The sequence below is a fragment of the Mauremys mutica genome, chromosome 1 (assembly GCF_020497125.1).
Source record: "Mauremys mutica isolate MM-2020 ecotype Southern chromosome 1, ASM2049712v1, whole genome shotgun sequence".
Lineage (NCBI taxonomy): Eukaryota > Metazoa > Chordata > Testudines > Geoemydidae > Mauremys > Mauremys mutica.
Window position 1 is genome coordinate 102,337,033 of NC_059072.1, and position 25,431 is coordinate 102,362,463.

Genomic DNA, 25,431 nt, shown 5'->3' on the forward strand with positions numbered 1-25,431 from the left:
TGTGCCAACAAAGGGCAAGATGCCTTTCCCATTTGCTGATGCGAAGAGGAGAGGGAGGTCAGTAAGGCTCCAATATGAAGACTTAAGCACATGTTTAACTTTATTAAAGCACATAACCAGTCACTGTCCCATTAATTTTAATAGGACTACTCCATGGGTGAAGTTGAACACGTACACAAGTCTTACGTAGAATCTGGAATAAGGGCATTCATCTGTCACTCTTCCACTCCATTTTTAATCCTCCAGCTCTCCAAAATTAGGCAGGATCTAAACATCTGTATCACAATGTCCTTTGCATTTTCTCTTAACACCATCTTAATGTATATTATTTTCTATAAACTTCAGGTACACTGAATTCCTTTTAAAATAGTTTTTGGGTCTGAATAAACTCTAATCATATACTGTTTCCCCTCTTTTGTTTTGAGGTATGTAGCCCATCTGTGACTATAAGGCTTTGTTTCTTAAGCAGTACTTATGTTATTCTATCGATTGTAATTTCCTTTTCCTGTCAAACCATGACTGATTAATACTAAGTTTCATGAATAGTGATGTTTACAAAGAAGCTATAGTTTTACTCTTGCAAGGATGTAGTCAGGGTTCCCTCCCCACTCTGAACTCTGGGGTACAGATGTGGGGACCTGCATGAAAGATCCCCTAAGCTTATTTCTACCAGCTTAGGTTAAAAACTTTCCCAAGGCACAAATTCTTTCCTTGTCCTTGGATGGTATTGCTACCACCACCAAGTGATTTAGACAAAAATTCAGGAAAAGGGCCACTTGGAGTCCCTATTCCCCCCAAAATATTCCCCCAAGCTCCTTCACCCCCTTTCCTGGGGAGGTTTGAGAATAATATACTAACCAAACCCCTGGGTTATTAGGACACTGAAAATCAATGAGGTTCTTAAAAGAAGAATTTTATTTATAAAAACAAGTAAGAAAATCACACCTGCAAAAATTAGGATGGAAGGTAACTTTACCGGGTAATAAAATGATTTAAAACACAGTCCTCATCCTCAAATGAAACTTGCACAATACCTTCAAAAGATGAGCCTGAGAGCTTAAATTCATAACTTGGCTAGATACTAGAAATCCTGGTGTGAATAGAGACCTTGAAATTATGGCTTATTACAGCAATCTATAACCCACTTAACTCCTTTCCAAGCTTTTTTCCTTTTCTCCCTATGACTGGAGAGGTGTTAAAGGATCACTTCATCTTGAATGGTCCCTCGAAAAAGAGCTCCATGTCAGCTCAAAAGCTTGTGTCTCACCAACAGAAGTTGGTATGATAAAAGCTATTACCTCACCCACACTGTTTTATGTAACAGTTCCTTGTCTCTCATCTGACCCTTGGGCCAACCATTATTAAGGCTGCAAATCTTTCATGGAGGTCACAGGAGTCACAGATTCCATGACTTTCCAGGACCTCCGGGACTTCCGCAGCTTCAGCAGCTGGTGAAGCTGACTCCAGGGCTACCCGAGCAGCTGGGGTGGCCCTGGGGCCAGCCGCACCGGCTGCTGCTCCAGTGGCCTCAGGCAACTGTGGCACTGCCCTGGAGTAGCGGTCCAGGAGCAGCAGTGGTGCCACAGGCCGCCCCCACCTGGAGGAGCAGCAGTAGTGGTGGGGCCACAGGCTGCCCCCTGCCTGGAGCAGCGGCGGCGGAGTCCTGGGCTGCCCCCCGCCCCCAGGAGCAGCAGCCTTCACTGGAGCACTGCCTCTCCCCCTCAGCAGGTAAGATTTAGTTAGGGGTATTTACTGGCCGTGACTTTTTGGTTAGTGCCCATGACCTGTCAGTGATTTTTACTAAAAATACCTGCGACTAAATCATAGTCTTAACCATTATATATACATGGCTTCACTTGTATGGTACTTCTGGCTATCCTGAGCAGACTTTATGTTCCTTGCAGCTCTCAGAGCGTGTCACAGTTTAAATACTCCACCCCCCAAAAATCTTCCTTAAACACTCATTACTGGAAACATAGTTTTGTTTTGAAAAAGTTGCAACCACTTCTCTGTATAATCCATTCCACAAATGCTTCAGAGCAGCTAATATATCAAACTCCTCTGCTCCGTGCCATCTTCTTCATTGCATTAGGATTCTTTAATTCCATCCATTTAGCTGGCCATATGGAGCATGGTAACATTTCAAAGAAAGCAAATAAATATGGATTAGCTCTGGAAAGAGTAGTAACTCAGAAAAAAATATGGTGTGGCATTGAAGAAATTAGGCTAAAGTATTATGCATATCAACTTGCCTTTAAAGAACTTATTGATTTTAGCAAGACTTGCTAACTTTATATTTAATATATTCAGCAGCGAGGCAAAATGCTTTCCTTTTTTCAGACTTTCAGTAAACAAAGGACACTAAACGCAGTGAATTTACTGCTGTTTTTCATAGGGCAAAGCCTTTGCTTGTGAGTCTGGCTCAGAAGGCAGGGTTCATTCTAGATCAGGTGTCGGCAACCTTTCAGCAGTGGTGTGCCGAGTCTTCATTTATTCACTCTAATTTAAGGTTTCGCATGCCAGTCATACATTTTAACCTTTTTAGAAGGTCTCTTTCTATAAGTCTATAATATATAACTAAACTATTGTTGTATGTAAAGTAAATAAGGTTTCAAAATATTTAAGAAGCTTCATTTAAAATTAAATTAAAATGCAAAGCCCCCCGGACCAGTAGCCAGGACACAGGCAGTGTGAGTGCCACTGAAAATCAGATCACATGCCGCCTTCGGCACGCGTGCCATAGGTTACCTACCCCTGTTCTAGATTGCTCTCAGCATGGAAGCTCATTTTGCAATAATATTCTATAATGGCTATTGCCATTTCGGGGTTCTGTGGAACATCTATTGTCTGCTCTTTAACACAGACATCGTTATGGTCATTCACATGTGTGCGTTTAACTATCATAATTTGTTCCAAATGGGGCTTCTCTAGAAACTGATTAATATGACGCAACAGTTGCATAATGTGGCTGCCATTTTCTCCTTGGTATAGGAACAATAGAATCTGTGAATATCTGCCATCTACACTGGTTTCTAATAAGGAAACAGATTTAACTGAAGGTTTTGCTGACTGTATATAAAGCCCTTGATAATCCAGGTTTCAGGTGCTTGAGTGCTTGCCCCTCCTTCTATGCATCTCAAAAGCATTTGGGATAGGCTGGATTTTTGCCCTATAGACTTCTTGCTGAATGGACTCTCAGTGAAACTCCATCCCTGAAGATGTCTGCAGGAGTCATAGAATCATAGAAGATTAAGGTTGGAAGAGACCTCAGGAGGTAATCTAGTCCAACCTCCTGCTCAAAGCAGGACTAACCTCAACTAAATCATCCCAGCCAGGGCTTTGTCAAGCCGGGCCTTAAAAACCTCTAAGGATGGAGATTCCACCACCTCCCTAGGTAACCCATTCCAGTGCTTCACCATCCTCCTAGTGAAATAGTTTTTCCTAATATCCAATCTAGACCTCCCCCACTGCAACTTGAGACCATTGCTCCTTGTTTTGTCATCTGCCACCACTAAGAACAGCCGAGCTCCATCCTCTTTAGAACCCACCTTCAGGTACTTGAAGGGTACTATCAAATCCCCCCTCATTCTTCTCTTCTGCACACTAAATAAGACCAGTTCCTTCAGCTGCTTCTCATAAGTCATGTGCCCCAGCCCCCTAATCATTTTCATTGCCCTCTGCTGGACTCTCTCCAATTTGTCCACACCCTTTCTGTAGTGGGGGGCCCAAAACTGGATACAATACTCCAGATGTGGCCTCACCAGTACAGAATAGAGGGGAATAATGACTTCTGTTATCTAGCAGCTCTGTGTTCTTGGGGAACCAGGGCATAGTACCCAGTCTGTGTAACTCACAAAAGATCTTCCTTCCCCCAGCCTCTGCTTGAACCCAAAACTGATCAGAAAAAAGACTTACAAAAAGCAATGAAAAGGCAGTGGGAGACACACCTAAACCACTGGGATAAGGGTGACAGGATTAAGGAAACACCCTTAGCCTCGTTTGCATCGAAGATAGGACAAGGAGGCATCTCTATTAGCATACAAAATGGAGAACAGAGATTCCAAGACAAGAACCACACAGAACTCTGGGACCAGAAAAGCAGGGAAGCACTGCATGATGGGGATCTCTGCTCCAGATGTTAATGCATTAGTAGGAGCATTGCCAGCAGATCAAGGGAAGTGCTTATTCCCCTCTATTCCGCTGAGCAGGGGGTTTGACTAGATGACCTCCTGAGGTCTCTTCCAATCCTAATCTTCTATGATTCTATGATAACTCATGCCTGCACACACCCAGCTCAGTATTTATCAGACCAATTCTATTAATAAATTCTTTATTGGTATCCAAAATAGTGAAGCTCCCTAATTGTATTGTGAGCTCCCTTCAAGAAACACCGCCCATAGTCAGGAATAATCAGCTCCCATTGTCTAGCCTAAACAAAACAATTTTGGTATACTCCCTTGAGCCATCAGTTTACACATTAACAAATCTAGTGTTCTCCCTTGAACCATTGTTATTTCTCTACAAAAAATCCCTACCCATGCTCAAGTAAGTGCTCTGATGCCTGGATCCAAAATCTGCATCAATTCCATTGGGACTTCATCTTCTCCTGACTGGTCGTGCTGGGGGCTCTGCCTGTCTCCAGCACTCCGGACCCTCAGTTATCACCACCACCTGGAACCCCTGATCGATTCAAGCTTCACGGAGTGGTGAGAACCCAGCTCTCTCACTCTCTCTCTTTCTAGGTATAGCGTTCTTACCCTGACTTGTGTGATGAGTTATAGTTTTCTAAACCTGACTTTTATACTCAAATTTAAGTTAGATTTAATATTATAACTGTTTTGTTTGTTTGGCTCCCCTATGGTAAGCAATAAATAACTTTCATGATTAAGCTGGTTGCTTCTCTCTCGCTCTCTCTCCCCCTTGTGGGTGTTTTTGGGTTTCCTCATTCGCTCTGCAGCAAGGCTCCTCGTACCTAAGCTAAATGATCCCTGCGGTGCCCAAAAATCCTGTGGAGTTTGCTCATCAAGTGGTTTACTACCAGAACAATTATAATGTGAAAGTGGGGATAGGGATGCGCTGAACCTGGGACATATGAGGGTGGCAGCTTGAAAGTGCTGCTTGACCCAGCCTGCTCAAGCGTACTCTATTCCGGTGCGGTGCCCATCGCATATAAGGGTGACAGCTTGGAGGTGCTGTTCGACCCAGCCTACTGAGTCCAGGAGTCATCTTGGGAGTGCTGATTAACCCGGTCCTCTCAGATGCGCTCTGTTAATATATGTGTGTATGTTCATCTGATTCTGGGGCTGGAAAAACCCAGGCCTGGGGAACCTAGATCCTGCAGGATAGCTGCATTGGGAGGGAACTTGCAGCAGGGAAAAGTAGAGCTCCGTATAAGAACACAAGTGACACAAGAAGTACATTGATAGAAGTACAGACCCCCACCCCGAGAAGATAACCCTAATAAATGAGCATACCCCAAAGTAACGGGCAAAGCTAGTAACACTTCCCTCAGTCTGCTGGCAATGCTCCTACTAATGCAGCCCAATATGCCGTTAGCCTTCTTGGCAACAAGGGCACACTGTTGACTCATACCCAGCTTCTCATCCACTGTAATCCCCAGGTCCTTTTCTGCAGAACTGCCACTTAGCCAGTGGGTCCCCAGCCTCTGGCAGTGCATGGGATTCTTCCATCCTAAGTGCAGGACTCTACACTTGTCCTTGTTGAACCTCATCCGATTTCTTTTGTCCCAATCCTCCAATTTGTCTAGGTCACTCTGGACCCTATCCCTACCCTCCAGTGTATCTACCTCTCCCCCCAACTTAGTGTAATCCGCAAACTCGCTGAGGGTGCAATCCATCGCATCATCCAGATCATTAATGAAGATGTTGAACAAAACCAGATCCAGGACTTGGGGCACTCTGCTTGATACAGGCTACCAACTAGACATCAAGCCGTTGATCACTATCCATTGAGCCCAACAATCTAGCCAGCTTTCTAGCCACCTTATAGTCCATTCATCCAATCCATACTTCTTTAACTTGCTGCAAGAATACTGTGGGAAACCATATCAAAAGCTTTGCTAAAGTCAAGGTATATCATGTCCACTGCTTTCCCCATATGCATAGTGCCAGTTATCTCACCATAGAAGTCAATCAGGTTGGTCAGGCATGACTTGCCCTTGGTGAATCCATGTTAACTGTTCCTGATCACCTTCTTCTCCTCCAAGTGCTTCAAAATGGATTTCTTGAGGACCTGCTCCATGATTTTTCTGGGGACTGAGGTGACTGGTCTGTCATTCCTCAGATTCTCCTTCTTCACTCTTTAAAAGATGGGCACTTTATTTGCCTTTTTCCAAAAGACCTCCCCTGATCGCCATGAGTTTTTAAAGATAATTGCCAATGGCTCTGCAATCACATCAGCCAACTCCCTCAGCATCCTCGGATGCATTGCATCTGGTCCCATGGACTTGTGCATGTCCAGCTTTTCAAAATAGTCATTAACCTGTTCTTTCACCACTGAGGGCTGCTCACCTCCTCCCCATACTTTGCTGCCCAGTGCAGCAGTCTGGGAGCTGACCTTGTCTATGAAGACCATGGGAAAAAAAGCATTGAGTACTTCAGCTTTTCCTACATCATCTGTCACTAGGTTGCCTCCCCCATTCAGTAAGGGTCCCACACTTTCCCTGACTTTCTTCTTGTTGCTAACATATCTGTAGAAACCCTTCTTGTTACTCTTCACATCCCTTGCTAGCTGCAACTCCAAATGTGCTATGGCCTTCCTGATTATACCCCTGCATGCTCTAGCAATATTTTTATACTTCTCCCTAGTCATCTGTCCAAGTTTCCACTTCTTTTAAGATTCCTTTTTGTGTTTAAGCTCACCGAAGATTTCTCTGCTAAGCCAAACTGGTTGCCTGCCTTATTTGCTATTCTTTCTGCACATCAGGATGGTTTGTTCCTGCGCCCTCAATAAGGCTTCTTTTAAAGTCCATCTGTGGCCGTAGTTTCCTTATTGGATTATTTTATATTGTCCATTTTTTGTTTGCTTTATCTGGGTTTTGTGTTTAGTTTTGCTTTTTTAGCTGCATTCTGATGTTACCCCTCGTACTGACCAAACTGTGAAAAGGAGATGAAAGAAGAGCCAACCTGCCTTTCTCCATAAAGTCCCCTAACATGCCCAAACTCCCCATTTTAACTTTAATAATCTTCTGGGAGTGGAGGGGGTGGCATGCAGTAAATAAGGCCCTGGGCCACACATTGAACAATGAGGATAAAACAATATCTGCTCATTAAGTGAGCACTGTTCTTCAATGAGTGGCCCAAGGCCTTATTTACTGCACACTATTCAAATCCTGCTCTGAAGAGAGAATAATTGATTGTCCTTTTTTATGCTTATCACTATAGTATCTGAGTGCTTCACAAATATTTAATTTATTTTCACAACAGCCTTCTGAAGTGAGGGATGGTACTATCCCCGTTTTACAGATGGGGAACTGAGACACAGAGAGATTAAGATAAAAAGTATCTGCTAATTTTAGGTGCCCAACTTGATACATTTAAAACTTAAATTTCCAGAGTACGTAGATGACAGACTGACAATATCCTGAATCTACTTTGTTGAATTGTTAACCCTTACTGAATTAAATTTAATATGTTTGGAGTACATTATATTAGAAATGCAAATGTTTATGTATTATTAGAACTTCTTTATCAGGAAGACAAGATTAATGCAATCTCTGGAAGGTATGAGTAAATCCACAGGTCTCCTTGGAACAATAGATGTGAAGTGGATTTCCTTAGGCCTGGTCTACACCACAGAGCCTTATGTCAACTTAACTCCGTAAGCATCTACACTACAATGTTTCTCCCGGTGATTTAACTTGCCCGCTATGCGACCTAATAACTCCACCTCCGTGAGAGGCGTAGTGTTTAGGTTGGTGTAGTTAGGTTGACACAGTGAAGACACTATGTTGCTTACATTGCCCGTTGCTGCCTTTGACAGCCCTAGCCCAAGCTGTCAGCCCCAGAGTGGTGGGGCTCATGGCTGTCACTGCCCCACAATGCCCCACTTCAGTTGGTGCAAGTGCTCCTGGTGAGGATGCGCTTCACTGGCAGAAGGAGGGCAGTGTGGACATGAATAGCCGATTTAATTACTGCAGTGGCTGTAGGTAAGTCAACTTAATTTTGTAGGGTAGACATAGGAAATACCTTGATGTGAGGGGAATGCAAATTCTCCCCCTCAAAAGCCAACCTTTTGAAGATATGCCCAGTGGAGAAAGACCTGCTGTGTGCTAATTACATGCTTCTAGAAACTCCAGATCAAAGATGTCTCATCTTTACAAAAGGGCGGACTAAACTTGTCTCTTGGCCCCACAAGTGCCCATTCTCCTCTCACCTCTGGCTCCTTATCAGATCTCTCTCTCTCTCCTCTCCTCTTATCTTCTTCCCATTCCATTGTTTCTCACTGCCAGTCTCTGCATCTGGCTTCCTCCCCATTCTAGCTCCTAATCCCTGCTTCAGGCCTCCTACCCTCCCACCCTGGGCTCCTTATCTGCCTCCTAGTCCACCTGCCACTTTACTCCACCTGCCTCCTAGTCCACCTCATGTGCCCTCTGCATTCAAATCAGGCAACTTCCTTCTCCATGCTGCCTGGGTTCAGAAGGGGAATCACAGAGTACAGGAGATATGCAGTGTTGTTATAGCTGTGTTGGTCCCAGAATATGTGAGAGACAAGGTGGGTGAGGCAATATCTGTTGTTGGACCAACTTCTGTTGGTGAGAGAGATAAGCTTTCAAGCTTACACAGAGCTCTTCTTCAGGGAAACTGAGTGTGGAGTGACACTTAGGGGTAGAAGATAGCATTGTTGCAATTCGTGAAACAAAATTGTCTTAGCTAATCAGAATACAGCGATGCTGCACCACTACTTGATCAACATTTCTGTGGTTAATTGTTCATAGAGATTCCTGTAGTCTGAATGACCAGTCTGAGTATAGTGATTTACATAATGATTATAGGTTATTTCTCAATAACTCTATGGGTTTGCACTCGGATTTGCATCTTTCATCAACTCCACACTCATAAATCCATAAGAAACATGACTACCTTATTTTTAAACTAGCCTTGGGCTGATTAGTTATCTCCCAACAGGTCCACTCAACCACCCCCCACCTTTTGTTGGTCCTTGCTCCTGAGGAGTTCTGACACTGACGACTTCTATGTCCTCGGGCAAGATACTTACAGGGGAATTTTCTTTGGGCCAGGCACTCTGCAGAAAATTTGTTTGGCCAGTTTTGGGTGCTCAGAAAATAAGGGGAATTTTCAGGTTGGGGAATGCGTAGAGATTGTTCTTTGAAAATCTGCTGTCAATATTGAGTGTCTAAGCTGACTTGGTGTTCAGACCTCCTCTGGATGCTCCACAAGTGGGATTTTCAAATTTTTATTGCTCTGATCTTATCTTTCCAATCACAACTGTTTGTTTGTAAATGCCGCTGTCTTCTCCCTCTCCTTTAGAGCCACAGAAAACTTTTCAGCAATCCTCTGTGGCTTACTGGAATAGAACAATATCCTCTCCAGCACCTGAATTGATACAAAAATCTCAGGGATAGAGAGAGAGAAGAATTGGTTGCTGTTTAAGTTATATTAAAGTAGCTTTTCTCATTCTGTGCTTAGATATTGGACCACTGAGTTGTTAATCAGATAAGCGTAGTTTCTATGCACTATCACCAAAATTTTCAAAACCATGAGAAGGCACAAATATCTATTAAATATCCATCTAGGGACTCAAGAGTTGGACCCACGGGATATAAAAGTTAGTATTTGACAGCACCCAAGGACCCAGCAGGATTTTCAAAAGCACCCATGCAGTTTTCTGCCATGCTCAGCCTGATTTGAAATTCCCACTAGCTTCACATTAGCATATGTACATTAACAATTTACATACAATGGAGACTGTAAATACTACTTGTGGATTTATAGGTACTCCACTAAATGTCTCCGCAGTCCAGTACCATCTATCATAAACTGGCATTATTTCTATTATATTCAATTTCTATTTAAGAGAGAAGGTCAGTGGAATTGTTTTCTCAAATGTTAAGGTCTCAATAAATCGTGAGGCAAAGATAAGTATGGATTTTCAAAGCAAGGAACTCTGGTCTTGTAACAGTGACTTTAATTCTGTTCTATAGCAAATAACTAATGTAGACTTAATTATTATATCTGATAGATTATGGTGCTACCAAATGACAGATCACTGTGTTACTACTGAGTCTGACATGGTTTAGTCAAGTGCTAGGTGCTTCCTGTGAGAGGCTGAATACTCTCACTGGTTTCTGAGAGCCATTAGCACCCTCCTCTCAGGAGATACCCAACACTTCATAGGATGAAACCCTTAGGAGCAAATCTTGAGGAGTTCACCCACTATTAATAGAATTGTTTTCATTTTTTCTTAAATGTTACTGAAAATAGGTTGTTTGTATTTAATCATGCCCCTACACTGTTTACAGCTCAAATTTTACCACATTGTCATTTTCTCGTTCTCATGCATTAGCACACAGTAAAAACAAAAATGAAAACTACTAATTTATTTTCATCTAAGTAAATTTAGGGTTCACCCTGCAAACCTTTATTCACATAAGTAGTCTTTACAGTAGACTCCTTATATAGCTGCATGAATAAGGATTTTCAGGATCTTAGTTTGTGAGGTATTAAACAGTCGGGGCATGCAGGATCTCAGAGGATTGGAGCTATCATCAGTCCTGGAAAAAAAATCAATGTAAAAACTAAATACCACTAATGATTAAGTTTAGATTTTTGAATTTTCCATTTGAACAATCAAAGGTGGTGTTAGTAGCACAAGCAACTTAAGTAGTTTAAAAGCTTAATTTATATATTAAAAAAATGTAAATTTTACCAAATTGCCTAAAACATTTGGGCCAGGTCTGTAGGACTAGCCCTTCTGCCCTTTGCTCAGCTCAGGAGAGGGCATAGGTAGTTTTTAAGCCACTCTAAAACTTCTCCAAGCCTGTAGTACAAATTATAGCTGCCTCAGAACTGCTATAAATTGTGCCAGCTGCTGATGGCTTCCACGGGCCATTATGACAACCAGCGATTAGCTGGATTTGATGGCTCTCTAGCCATGCCCCTTTCCCCGCTAGCCATGTGAGGAAAAAATGTTTTAAAAAGAGTCTAATAATCAGTTTCTTCTAATCTAGGACCCTCACCACTCATTCATTCATAATTGTGTGGCTATTGCATGGTGTCAGTACAGGGAAGAGTTAAGGCTATCTGGGTGCCTTAAGTGTGCAATTCTTACCTTAATATGTTTGGATTTCTTTTAAGTGTAACCTTAACTCTGGATTTATGGGATAATCAAGATCCATCAATTTTTTTCTCTCTAAATCACTGATTTGCTCTCCTAAAACTTAACTCATCTTAATGTAGTTTTTGTGTGGGAGCCATATTCACAAAAAAAGATTAATGGTGACCAGATACTCAGCACAATTATTATTAAATAATGGGGAAGAAACACAAGCCAAAACAGGGAAAGAACAGGTTAAAGAATATTTAGACAAATGAGATGTACAGTATTCAAGTCCATAGAGCCTGATGAAATTCTTCCTAGGGTATTTGGTTCAGCTGCTTCCTTAATCTTGAAACCGTTAGCCATTATCTTTGAGAACTTAGAACAGATGAGGTCTTAGGGAGCTGGAGAAAGGTACTATGTTTGGCAATATTTTAAAAGGGGAATAAAGAGTAATTGAGGAATTACAGGTTAGGAGAGGACAACATGAGTTAATAGGGGGGGGAATATTAAAGAGAGGCACCACCTTTTCCCCATAACAATGAGTGATGAAATGTGACTGCTATAGTTCAATAGATGCATATGACTGAGATCTATGGCATATAATTTCTCTCTCAGACATTGAAGTATAGAAGGAAAGTGCTGTCACCACAATACTGTAGACACAATGAGCTCAAGGTGTCTTTCCTGACATTGTATTTTACTGTGTCCAGGACCAGGCTGCTTGCCTCAGGATGGACTTTTTGTTTGGATAGTGACCCCCACCCCCCGTCACAGGTGCTGGGTGCTGTGGCACCCCGCTGGCTTGAAGTGGTTTCCATCATAGCCAGGGTTTACAGTTCCGTTCAATGGCTCTCAGCACCCCCACTATACAAATTGTTCCAGCGCCCCTGCTTCCCATGGCATAGGTGCAATCGGTATCACTGGGAGTGACTCAGTATTGACAATCACAAATCAGATCCCCCCACCCAATAACTAACCCAGGATAATTTTACAAATGACTGGGGGGGGGGGGGGAAGGGAGGAGAAGGCGCGTGACAATCACAAGGCCTAAGGACTCTGTTGAAAGGGAGCCCGAGTCTCGTGACTCCCGTAGCCGGGGCTCTAGGAGACAACACACGGGGGGGGGGGTTGTGGCTGTGGGGGCCCCCTGGCCCGTGGGACCCCGCCTGCGTGGGAGCAGGTGGGGGTGGGCGGCCCCCGTGTGGCTGCGCCACCCAGCTCGGTACCGGAGCCGACCGGTCCCCGCAGGGGCTGCCGAGCGCAGGGCGGCCTGGGCGCTGAGCCCGGAGCCAGGCCGCGTCGCCGAGCGCCGGCCCCGCTAGGTGGCGCCCCCAGTCTCGCATCGCAGCCGCGCTCTGCCCGGAAGCGGCCGGGGGGATGAGCCGGGCGGGAGGCGGAGGCAGCGGTGGCGGCGGCCAGCGGCTGGGACCCGGCCCCCCCCGCATGGCAGCGCGGTGAGCGGGCGGCGCAGGGTGATGGTGGCCGGCGGGTCATGCTGCTGAAGCTCCTGCAGAGACAGACCTACACCTGCCTGTCCCACCGCTATGGGCCCTGCCTCTGCCTGGGGGGCCTGGTGCTCGTCCTCGTCTCCGCCCTGCAGTTCGGGGAGGTCAGTAACGGCCGCCTCTCCCCCCCCCCCGCAGCCCCCTCCCCCCGCGTGTCCTGCTCCCCCTCCCCCCCGCAGCCCCCTCCCCCCGCGCGTGTCCTGCTCCCCCTCCCCCACGCAGCCCCCACCCCCCCGCGCGTGTCCTGCTCCCCCTCCACCCCGCAGCCCCCTCCCCCCGCAGCCCCCTCTCCCCGCGTGTCCTGCTCCCCCCCCCCCCCGCAGCCCCCTCGCCCCGAGTGTCGTGCTCCCCGTCCCCCCCGCTGCCCCCTCCCCCCGCGCGTGTCCTGCTCCCCCTCCCGCCCTCAGCCCCCACCCACCCCCCGCGTGTCCTGCTCCCCCTCCACCCCGCCGCCCCCGCCCCCCCCGCGTGTCCTGCTCCCCCTCCCCCTCCCCCCCGCAGCCCCCTCCCCCCGCGCGTGTCCTGCTCCCCCTCCACCCCGCAGCCCCCTCCCCCCGCGCGTGTCCTGCTCCCCCTCCCCCTCCCCCCCGCAGCCCCCTCCCCCCGCGCGTGTCCTGCTCCCCCTCCCCCCCGCAGCCCCCTCCCCCCGCGCGTGTCCTGCTCCCCCTCCCCCCCGCAGCCCCCACCCCCCGCGCGCGCGTCCGGCGCCCCCTCCCTCCCGCCGCCCCCCCCCCCCCCGCGCGCGTGTCCTGCTCCCCCCCCCCTCCGCAGCCCCCACCCCCCCCGCGCGCGTGTCCTGCTCCCCCTCCCCCCCGCAGCGCCCACCCCCCCCGCGCGCGTGTCCTGCTCCCCCTCCCCCCCGCAGCGCCCACCCCCCGCGCGTGTCCTGCTCCCCCTCCCCCCCGCAGCGCCCACCTCCCGCGCGTGTCCTGCTCCCCCTCCCTCCCGCGGCGCCCACCTCCCTCGCGTGTCCTGCTCCCCCTCCACCCCGCTGCCCACCCCCGCGCGCGTCCTGCTCCCCCTCCACTCGGCCGCCCCCCCCGCGCGTGTCCTGCTCCCCCTCCCCCCCGCAGCCCCCACCCCCCCCCCGCGCGCGTGTCCTGCTCCCCCTCCCTCCCGCAGCCCCCACCCCCCCCACCGCGCGTGTCCTGCTCCCCCTCCCCCCCGCAGCACCCCCCGCGCGCGTGTCCTGCTCCCCCTCCCCCCCCGCGCGTGTCCTGCCCCCCTCCACCCCGCAGCACCCACTCCTCGCGCGCCGTGCTCTCCCCGCAGCCCCGTCCCCCCCGCGCACGTCCTGTTCCCCTTCTCCCGCAGCACCCACCCCTTGCGCGTGTCCTGCTCCCCCGATCCCCTCCCTCTCCGCTCCACAGCACACACCCCCACATCTTACCCACTTCCCTGATTTCCTCACACCCCGCAGTCCCCACTCCAGGCGGGTGCCATGCTCCCCTTCCCCCCACAGCACCCACCCCGCATGTGCACCCTGTGTCCCCTTCCGCCCGCAGCACCCACCCCACGTGTGTGTCCTGCTCCCCCTCCCCCCGCAGCACCCACCCCACGTGTGCGTCCTGCTTCCCCTTCCCCCGCAGCACCCACTCCGAGTGTGCCATGCTCCCCCTTCTCCCGCAGCACCCTCCCCCTGTAGCACCCACCCCGTGTGTGTGCCCTGCTCCCTCTCGCCCCGCAGCACCCACTCCGAGTGTACCATGCTTCCCTGGTTCCCTCCCTCTCAGCTTCACAGCACCCCCCCACATGTCTTACCGCTTCCCCAGTCCCCCTTCCCCCGCAGCACCCACTCCATGCGTGCGTCCTGCTCTCCCTTCCCCCGCAGCACCCACTCCGAGTGTGCGTCCTGCTCTCCCTTCCCCCGCAGCACCCACTCCAAGTGTGCCATGCTCCCCCTCCCCCGCAGCACTCATCCCGCACGCTTGTCCTGCTCCCCCGAGCCCCTCCCTCTCTGCTCCACAGCACACCCCCACATCTTACCCACTCCTCCAACCCTCTGCAGCACCCACCCCATGCGTGCGTCCTGCTCCCCCTTCGCCAGCAGCACCCACCCCACCCATGCGTCCTGCTCCCCCTTCTCCTGCAACACCCACTCCGAGTGTGCCATGCTCCCCCTTCTCCTGCAGCACCCTCCCCCCCGTAGCACCCACCCCTTGTGTGTGCCCTGCTCCCCCTCCCCCCGCAGCACCCACTCCCCCTGCAGCACCCACTCGCACTGTGCAATGTTCCCCCGGCCCCCTCCCTCTCAGTTTCACAGCCCCCCCGCATCTTACCGCTTCTCCAGCCCCTCTCCCCCTGCAGCACCCACTTGCACATGTGCCATGTTCCCCCTGCCCCCTCCCCCCCGCAGCACCCCCCTCCGCGCATCTTACCTGTTTCCCTGCCACCCCCGCAGCACCCACCTCATGCAGGTACCTTGCTTCCCTCCCCCTCATCTGTATGTGCCCAGCCAGCCCCATCTGTGGTGCTCCTGCCTGATGCACCCACCTTGGGCATGTGCCCTGCAGCACTGCTCCCCTGAGTCCCTGCCTCCTTCCCTCTGCAGCACCCTGTGCCCCTGTAGCAGCCCCCACTTCCCTCCTGAGCACCCTGACAGAACCCACCCTGTGCATATGCCCTGAAGCACCACTGTGCCCTTTGCCTCCCCAACCTTCCCTCTTGCTTCTCCCTTTTAACACTCGCCTTAATTACTTCCCCCCTGCAGTGATGCTCCTGTAGAGCCCACCACCCCCACCTTCTGACATTTACCATAATACAGTGCCCTGTTTCCACTGTCATGCCCTTTGCTTCCACAGCACCCACCCCAGTGTGCTGGCTTCCCCCTGCAGGACCCTGTGCCTACGCAGAAGCATCCACACATCCCCTCCTATAACTTGTGTTTCCAAAATACCCATCTCTAGTGCTTCCCCTGCCCTCTGAGTACTACCACCCCTGTGCTCTTGCCTGTCCTCCCTATATTCCCCCATGCCCAGTACACTGGCTACTCCACGGTACGCAGCACTTGCTCCAATGTCTCTGTAGCACCATTACAGAACCCTCTTCAGTATCCCAGTGTTGTACCCATCTACAGCACTTGAACCACAGTGCTACTGCCTCCATACAACCTTGTCTTCTGCAGAAGTTTACTGCACACCAGTTCAGTGCCCCTAAGTGCCCTTGCTCATAGGCTCTCCCTAGCCCAGCATCAACCAGTACTTCTCCTGTGCCACTCCTGTCCAGTATTCCTGCTTCACCCCTTGTAGTACTTCCACCCATGGACACTCTGTTTTGATGTCTTGAATTTATCACTCTCCCAAGTGCTGCTTTTCCCTTAAGCAGCTCCCACTCTCTTCCCCTGCAACGTTCTTGCCTTCCTATTGCTCTCCACTGAGAGAGCCATATTTGCTGTGGGGAACTGAATGTGGAATTTTGATGTATTTGGTATATTCAGAATACAGAGATTTGTGTATAATACAGATTGGATCCCCTTCAGCTAATCACAATACAGGGATTTGTGGAATTGCTTAATAACTGGTTCTGGGGCACTACTCAGTATGGTCATATTTACCCTTATTTTTAATATCTTACTAAGCTCTTTATAGAGCCAAATTATGTTACATATGTGCAACCTTTTAAGATCACCTCACTGAAAGTGTAAGTTAAGGCTGAATTTGGTTATATATGTAAAAACCCTCTCAAGTCAGTTAGCTGACTTCTCTTTTGGAAAGTGGATTCAGGCAACTTAATTTTAAATTCTTCATTCAGCCACCAGTTTGTATGTAAGGCTATATGTTTTTAATATGCTAAGCAGAAAACTTATATTCAGGCATAGTGGCAATTATTCGTGTTGTGTGTATTTCAGTATTGCCTACAGGTCTCAGCTGAGAGCCTTGTACTGTTGTTGTACTAAGCACTCTACAAACGCATACACCTTGTGTTCACTAGAGAATTTTTTTTAACCTTAGTTAACGTGTTTAGGAGCCTAGTGTAAATAAGTCTCAGGTAGGGTTCACCTTGATCAGGTAGCGTGTTAAAACCACAATTGCCTAGTCTACACACGTATCAAAACAGCTAATATGTTAAAAATACACCTCTTTTCCAGTATAGCCAGGGACATTCTTGCTCCAAGAGCTTACAGTGTACTGTAAGTAGACAAGAAAGGGGAAGGGAGGGAAGGGTGACTGAGGTACAGAGGAATGAAGTGCCTTGACCAAGGTGAAACAGCAGGTCAGTGAACAGTTAGGGCATAGAACCCTGGTCTCAGAACCTTGTTAGACACTGTCTGTTTTGTAAGCAGTTTAACTTTGCTCTGAAATTACTATTCTGATACCAAGATAACGCAAAGGAAAAGATGTATGATGATGATTTGATATTGCTGACAGTAAAAGAGAGAGATAGACAAGGAGAGAGAATATGGGGTGTTTTTGCCCCTCACTTTTATAGTTAGGTCACCCTTTGAAATGCATGTTTCTGAGTGTGACCCCTAGATAAAGTTCTTTCCAGCTGAGAGCAAGGAAACATGGAGTCGGGTGTAAGAAGGTGTCTTGCAGTTTTTTTCCTCACCCGTGTATGCTGAAATTCAGATTTTCTTTTTTTCTTCACCCCCTTGCTGTCTGAGGACTCTGTTTACCACTTACATGCGGATTGAGGTAAAACATACTCCCTTTGTTTAAGACAGGCCTGGTTGACCAGTTATATCTAATGGGGGCTACATGATTTTGAACATGTGCCTTTAACATCACCATGGGGGGATTTCATAACTTGACACACAAGGTTGCTACATACATTTCACCATGATATTATTAACCAGCAAGTTATTAATTTTCAAATGATACTTTACAAGGCATATTTTGTACAAAGAGGGGACGGATAGCTCAATGGTTTGAGCATTGGCCTGCTAAACCCAAGGTTGTGAGTTCAATCCTTGAGGGGTCCATTTAGGGAACTGGGGTAAAAATCTGACTGGGGATTGGTCCTGCTTTGAGCAGGGGGTTGGACTAGATGACCTCCTGAGGTCCCTTTCAACCTTGATATTCTATGATTCTATGATTCTATGATATCTGGGTGGGGTGTGATTCTTGTTAACTCTTGAGCTTGTGAAAGGTTTACAGTTTAAAAAAATCCAACCCAACACATGTCAGGATTTAGATTTTCACTGTGATTAGCATTTGTGGACTGTAGCCCCAATTTGATTAGCACTTCTGCATCATGAAAGCAATTTGTATTGCAGTTTAATATTTCAAGATAAAATACTCTAGAGATTTTTGAAAATTGAAGCAGCTTTATAATCAAGTAGCATGTACAATTTTGTTTTGCAGGAGAACACAGGGAACTAATATACTATATGTCTTTACTGAAAAATTCCATTGTTCTTTTGGTCCATTTCAGAAATATTGTGTGATTTTTTTAAATGTCAAGGAAGGGACCTTTCAGTGCTGAATGGTCTCAGCAGGCCTGGGCAGTGAGAGACTGGGTACAATCTGCACTTTCTCAGAGGCCTTGGTTTCTTTGCTTGTATAACCTCCATCCCCTCCCTCTTCAGCTGACTTATCATTATCATTTTTTTTTTAATCAGGGCAGGCTGATTGGAGTTCTCTTTAGAGCTCTGTTAATGCCATTTTTGAATGGCCAATTCTTACCACAATAGGGAGATTGAGTTCTTCTCCCCTGCAGTTTGGAGAACTGAATTCAGTATTTCCAACCTCCTGCTGCTCAGCAATATCATCAGTATTTTGACTGGCCTACTTTTATTATTTTTAATATTTTTGTTCTGAAAATAATATGCAACTTAATTTTTTTCCTAACAAATGGTCTGAACTGCCTAGAATGATTTGAATGTGCACAGATACAATAAACACTCTTATCTATATATCAGATCAACACAATCAAAAAAGAAATAAACACAAGCTTTTGAAAATGACAGCTGCAAATTTGGGGTATTGTCAAAATCAAATAGAATCGTAGGGAACACTGGCCTGCAAATGCAACATAAAAATACGCTTCCGATCTTAAAGATCCCAGTCCTCTAGCAGTTTCTCAACTGTACCTAGATATCTATTGGGAGGATTTCTTAGGGAATTTATCCAGATTTTATCAAACAGAGAATGTTTGTGGTGGGTAAGTATGCCTTTTTGTAAAATGGATGCTAAGAGGCTGAAAGCCCATGTTGGGGGCTCTGTATTTCATTGTGCATTCATTTAGAGCAGTATCTTACCACAAATTTTCCTGTGTTCTGAAACTGACTAGTGACTTTGCAATGTATATGTTACATTGTCCTTTGCAACTCCTGGTGATAAAATCATATCTAAAAATAAACTAAAACATGTACTTGTTTGCATGTGATGTGCAGTTAGAAACCCCAAATCCAATGTGAACATCTAATGATGAGAAATCTCCCACAAATGGTGATTATATACCTGAGTTTTATAGGCTTGTCTATGTCAATAATTATCAGTTTATAAGATGAACAGAATTAATTCTTCTGTTTAATGGAGGAATTAATCTTAGATAAAATTTCATTAGAATAAGCTACATTTAGGAATTTTAAAGTTGAACAGCACTGAAAAGTCAGGAAATGCCAAAGATGTGGTTGGATACGCAGCTATAACTCCTCCCTCTTTGATTATGCTGAACACCTTGGGAATGAATTTAGCCACCTATTTATGCATGACTAAGAATTTGTCTACACTGCCCCTTGGTTTGGACTATAGAGGTGTGGATAGTGGTGGGCACTGAAATGTTGTGCTGTAATTCCCTTGCGTGGACACTGCAGGCATGAACTAAAAGGTTCCTGGTTCGCATTAATGTAATCCTGTTTGAAGAGGACTATGTTAATCCAAAATAGGTACCTTTTAAATGTAGTCCTCTTCAAACAGGATTACATTAAGGTGAACTAGGAACCGCTTAGTTTGCGTCTGCAGTATCTACACGGGGGGACACTTCGGTGTCCACGGCTATTCAGATTCCCATAGTCCAGAAGGCGGGGCTCCGTAGACAGGTCCTGAGTTTTCTTTCATTTAGAACTAGAGCTCATTGAAAAACAGTGACAAAGTGGTGGAAGTTTGAGTAAACGTTTTGCGTTTTTCATTGATATTTTGATTTGATGGCTATTGTTGGATTCTATTTAGAATACTGGTAAAACTGGCCAAAAATTAGTGCAAAATATACTTCACCTGCCTGAAATGTGCTTTTCACTCACTATTTGTTCAAGTCACAACAGATCTTCACAAAATCACTCAAAGGCACTGCTTATCAGTGAGAGCTGTCTCCTTGCACATTTCAGCTTGCTACCCCTCAGCCATTTAAGTACTAGAGCTGTGCAGAAACAGTCACATATATTTTAATGGTAAGAGTGTATTTTTGTCACTCTTCGCGTACTTCAAAATGGCTGAATTGTGTTTGAGTAAAGTTTCCAGAATAATTAGCCCTTGGGCAGACACCAAGCATAAAAAGACAGAGAAAATTTTGAGCTATCAGAACTGGGGTGATAGTACTTTAATTAGAGCTATTGTTTGTGATCCAGTTATAAAATAGAGAGAGGCTGCTATCCTATTGCAAAACTTAATACTGATGCCAGAGTGACACTTGCAATTAAGCAAAATTGGGTTTGCCTGCTGTAAATCCACCACAGTAGGCATTAGTGCTGCCAGTAAAATGGGTAGATAAGGCAAATTGTTTAAAACTGACTACATACTGGTAGCAGCAATATGTGAAAGTTGGCCTGTTAGCATCAAGCTCTATCTATGAGTTGAAAAGCCCAGTGCTGTTTAAGTACAGTTCAAACTTTTTTGTATCCAATAAGTGTTATAACCAGGTTTAAGTATTGCAGCCCACAGTTTGGTTGGAACATGGTTGTTGAACTTCATTATGGCGGAGTTTGGTTATAGACAATTTTTGACTGAGCTTCTCTTGGTGGTTCAGCTTTGTTCAAAGCCCTTTGTAGATAGAACATGAGCGAAAGACATATTTGGATTACTGATACAGTAGCTTCAGGGTAGAGACTTTCTTCCTAGTTGTTCATATGGCACTTAGTACAGTGGGACCCCAATCTTAGATTCCTTAGGCATTACTGTAATACAAATAACAGAATGTGGCTGCCTTCTTCATAGAAAAAGGGGTATGTCAGAAGTGAGAAACATGACATTTATCTTAAATTGTGGTATTGCTGCAGTCATATAGTACTGTGACTAGTTCTTTAATTATAGAATATAATTCAGAATACACAGAATGTGATTTAGTGCATTTTAAGTTACTGCATATATGCTTGGAGTGGTGACGCCCCTATTTAGCTGGTTGAATAATACATTTTGTCATTCTCTTTTATTGAGGCAGGTATTATACTTATTTGTACCACCATTATGCAAAGAAAAAGAAAAGAAAAAGTTCACCAAACTTGTCCCAGTGCCTAGTCTTGCAGTTAACTTCTTCATTGCTTTTAGCAGTTCAAAGCAGCTAGTGAAGTTGACATGGGATTCATAAATCTTTGTTTTTGTAAGGTGACACTTACATAGGTCCTTATGGTTTAACTGATATAAGTGATGAGGTATTTGCACTGTTAACCCTCTTCTTTCTCAAAAATTGTATTCATAATATGAATTGAGATTTTATTGTCTCAGAATTCTAAAGTGTAGATTTTGCTTGGATTCATCATTATTAGTAATAACATCTACATTAAAAAGTACTATTTGCCATCTTCTGTGTTAAACTAGTTTCTGAGACTGTGAGGAGACTAGCATATCTGCTAGAGAGAGAGAGGGAAGAGACTTAGATAAAAAACAGATTTTTTGCATTTATTTACCTTCACATTGAAATAACAATGAACAAGTTATGCTCATTTTGTAAATTCTGTCTCTGTGTGTGAGAATTGACAGGCATGGTTTTGGTTGCGAAGAGCCTTTTTTTGCAGACTTGGAAGGGGGTTTATATGTGCTTGTGGTAGGCCCAAATAAGTTGACACTGGACCTGATCCTTTACCCATGTAAGTCAATAGGAGGCTTGTCATTGACTTCAGTGGTGAATGATACAGCTCATTGTGGAGGTGGCTTTAGAAATGTTGTATTCTGTGAATGCTAGCTTGGAGAAATAACTTATTTTGTAGTTCGATGTTCTTTTGTAATGCCAGGAAGATGCAACCATATAAATGGCACCCAACCTGGTGAATAATTGATATGAACTATTAAGAATTATTTTAAAAAGTAGTATCATGTTGGGGGGGGGGGGGGAAGGAAAGAATCTCCTTTTGTGGTAATTATTTATTAAATTCTGAGAACTGGTAGGTAAAGTCCCATAGGACGAAAATCTAAGGGAAAAAAGAGGTCAGGAGAGCTTGCAGTTTCTCAGCGAGACTATATTAAAGGCTCAACAGAAAACTGGCCTGATAAGAAGGAAAGATAGGAAGACTAGAAAGAGGCCAATATAGTTCTATCAGGAACTCCTTCAGTGGTCTGAAAATAAAAAAAGAATCCTACAAAAATTGGAGACATGGACAAATTGCTAAGGAGAAGTACAAAAGACTTGCCCAAGCCATCAGTGACAGATTCAGAAAAATGAAGGCACAAAATCAATTATACCTAGCAAGGGACAGAAAAAGGAATTAGGAGCAAGAAGAGGTCCTCTGCTTAGTGGGTAAGGAGAGCTAATAACTGATGACATCAATAAGGCTGAGGTATTTAATGCCCATTTTGTTCAGTCTTCCTAAAAAGGTAAATTGTGACCAGATACTCAACACAGTTAATATTAACAACGAAGCAGGAAGGAACACAAGCCAGACTAGGGGAAAGAATACATTAAAGAATATTTAGGTGTATTAAAGTTGGCAGGGCCTGATGAAATTCACACTGGGGTATTTAAGGAACTAGCTGAAGCAATCTCAGAACCGTTAGTGGTTATTTTCAAGAACTCATGAAGGATGGGTGAAGTCCCAGAGGGCTGGAGAAGGCCAAACATAGTACCTGTCCCTATAAAGGGGAGCAAAGAGGACCTGGGAAATTATAAACCAGTCAGCCTAACTTGGATACTTGGAAATATTATTAAACAATTAATCTGTAAGCACCTAGAGGATAATAAGGTTGTAAGTAATAGCTAACATGGATTTGTCAAGAACAAATCATGCCAGATCAACCTAATTTCCTTCTTTGACAGGGTAGTAGGTTAGTGGATGGGGGAAGCTGTAGATGTGATATATCTTGATTTTAGTAAGGCTTTTGGCACAGTCCACAAGATGTTCTGATAAGCAAACTAGTGAGCAAACTAGTGAAATGTTCTGTATATGAAATTACTATAAGGTGATGCACAACTGATCAAAAGACTGTGCTCAGAGGAGTTATCGATGAGTCACTGTCAAACTGGGAGCACGTGTCTAGTGGAGTACTATTCTATATTGTCATTAATGACTTGGATAATGGAGTGGAGAGTATCCATATAAAATTTGCAGATGACAAACTGGGAAGGATTGCAAACATTTCAGAGGGTAGGATTAGAATTCAAACTACCTTGATAAACTGGAGAATTGGCCTGAAATCAGCAAGATGAAATTCAATGAAAGACGAGTGCTGAGTACTACACTTAGTAAGCAAGAATCAAATGCACAACCACAAAATGGGGGATAACTGGCTAGGTGGTCGTAGTGCAGAAAGGAAGCTAAGGGTTATACTGGATCACAAATTGAATGAGAGTCAACAATGTGATGCAGTTGTGAAAATGGCTCATACCATTCTGGAGTGTATCAACAGGAGTGTCATATGTAAGACCTGAGGAGGTTGTGAAGGCTAGGACTATAACAGCATTTAAAAGAGAACTGGATAAATTCATGGTGGTTAAGTCCATAAATGGCTATTAGCCAGGATGGGTAAGGAATGGTGTCCCTAGCCTCTGTTTGTCAGAGGATGGAGATGGATGGCAGGAGAGAGATCACTTGATCATTGCCTGTTAAGTTCACTCCCTCTGGGGCACCTGACATTGGCCACTGTCGGTAGACAGATACTGGGCTAGATGGACCTTTGGTCTGACCCGGTACGGCCGATCTTATGTTCTTAGGTAATTGTCCCACTCTAGTTGGCACTGGTGAGGCCTCGGCTGGAGTACTGTGTCCAGTTCTGGGCGACACGCTTCAGGAATGATGTGGACAAACTGGAGAGTAACAAAAATAACACTGTCAAAGCTAGGATAAGGGACTAGATGGATCATTGGTCTGATCTGGTATGGCAATCCTTATGTCTCCCAACTGAACTACAGTGTATGGGCATTCTCTTTGTGTCATTACTTAGTGTGTCCTGGGTTTCAGGTTTGATCTGTGTTTGGAGATTAAATGTGACATTTTTTTCTTTGGTTAATTTCCGGTTTGTGTGTACTAACGTGCACATCATACTTGAAATATATATATAATATATTCCCAGGATTAGGGATATATAATAGTAAAGGGTTTGAAGGGAGATAAGTAAATGATCATTAATTCTAATTTAAAAAGAATGTGACTCCAAGTTTTCTTTCTTTGTAGGTTGTCCTGGAGTGGAGTCGAGACCAGTATCATGTTTTGTTTGATTCTTATAGAGACAACGTTGCTGGCAAATCATTTCAGAATCGGTAAGCTCTGGTATAGCTCTTGGGGTTATAGTGTTGCATATTTAGCTATTGTGTGTGTTTGCCAGATGTTTAAGATGTAGTAACATATTGTATAGCTGGATGTTTTTCCTCCTACAAATTTTAAGTCTGTACTGAAGTTGTGTTTGTTTTTACACTGCATGTATTAAATCAGAAAATGTAAATTGGAAGCGATAGTGACATGAGAACTCAGAGTTTAAACTTGTTTAATAGCATTTTTTACACTACATTAGCACTTCAGTCTGGACTGAACAAAATAGTTCTTTTTAGCACTGCAGAAGGGAAAAGTGACTAATTTTGCATATTAAAGTGTGTGCATATAAATACATGAGTAAAGTTCCAACTTGGTTTATTTTAATATCTCAGGAAGTTGTTTTTCATATGTTGTAAGTTTTCCTTCATCTTGTATGGAGGTCATTATTAAGTGGAAAATGAATGTCACAAGGCATGGAGAAAGAGGACCTTTCAAACTGAATGATTTTAAATCAGAGAAACTGGTCACATCAGAGTGAAGCCTGAGTCATATAAATTCTTCAGTTGTGACAACTCTGGGAAGGCCTCTTATGGTGTTTTAGTTCACGTTTTGAATAATAATGGGGTCTGCTGTTCAGGAAGTCAGTAGTATGCCTGTGGGCTGTAATGTGGGAGAAGCTACTTAGCGTAAGTTGTTTGGTTTCTTTTAGCTTCAGTAAGCTCAGCTGGAAACTTGTCTAAAAAAGAGGACCTCACTGAAAATTAGGTGCTGAATCAGAATTAAAATGTATTGGGTCGTAGGACCATGTAAATTAGTTGGCTGGGGGAGGAGGGCTTAGATCATGTAGTCTGTCCCCCTGCTAGTACAGGATTGTTCTCTACTGTACATTTTGTTGTAGTGCGTTAGACCTCCCACTGCTTCCGCTTGCCTCCCCACCCTCAAAAAGATCAGCAGATAAAGGAAAGTGAACACTTTTGTAGCTCTTATAGATGATAATCGTTAGTTTAGAGCTGAAATGTTTCTGCAAAACTATGCAGTGGAGCCTTTTGGTCTGTCTTTCCCTATCCA

The 25,431-nt window shown here is 45.3% G+C and overlaps 1 protein-coding gene across 2 annotated transcripts in view; it reads left to right on the top strand.

The window, feature by feature from the left end:
- The window catches only part of GNPTAB (N-acetylglucosamine-1-phosphate transferase subunits alpha and beta), a 93,528-nt gene that overhangs the window by 17,811 nt on the left and 50,286 nt on the right, over positions 1-25,431 (top strand). The window contains exons 1-2 of one of the 2 annotated variants that reach the window (XM_044988340.1): positions 12,709-12,910; positions 24,286-24,371. In XM_044988340.1, the coding sequence (XP_044844275.1) occupies positions 12,794-12,910; positions 24,286-24,371 (203 nt within the window). In that variant the 5' untranslated portion in view covers positions 12,709-12,793. Of the gene's footprint in view, positions 1-12,708; positions 12,911-24,285; positions 24,372-25,431 lie in introns of those variants that run through there. The other variant, XM_044988333.1, reaches the window with a different exon arrangement.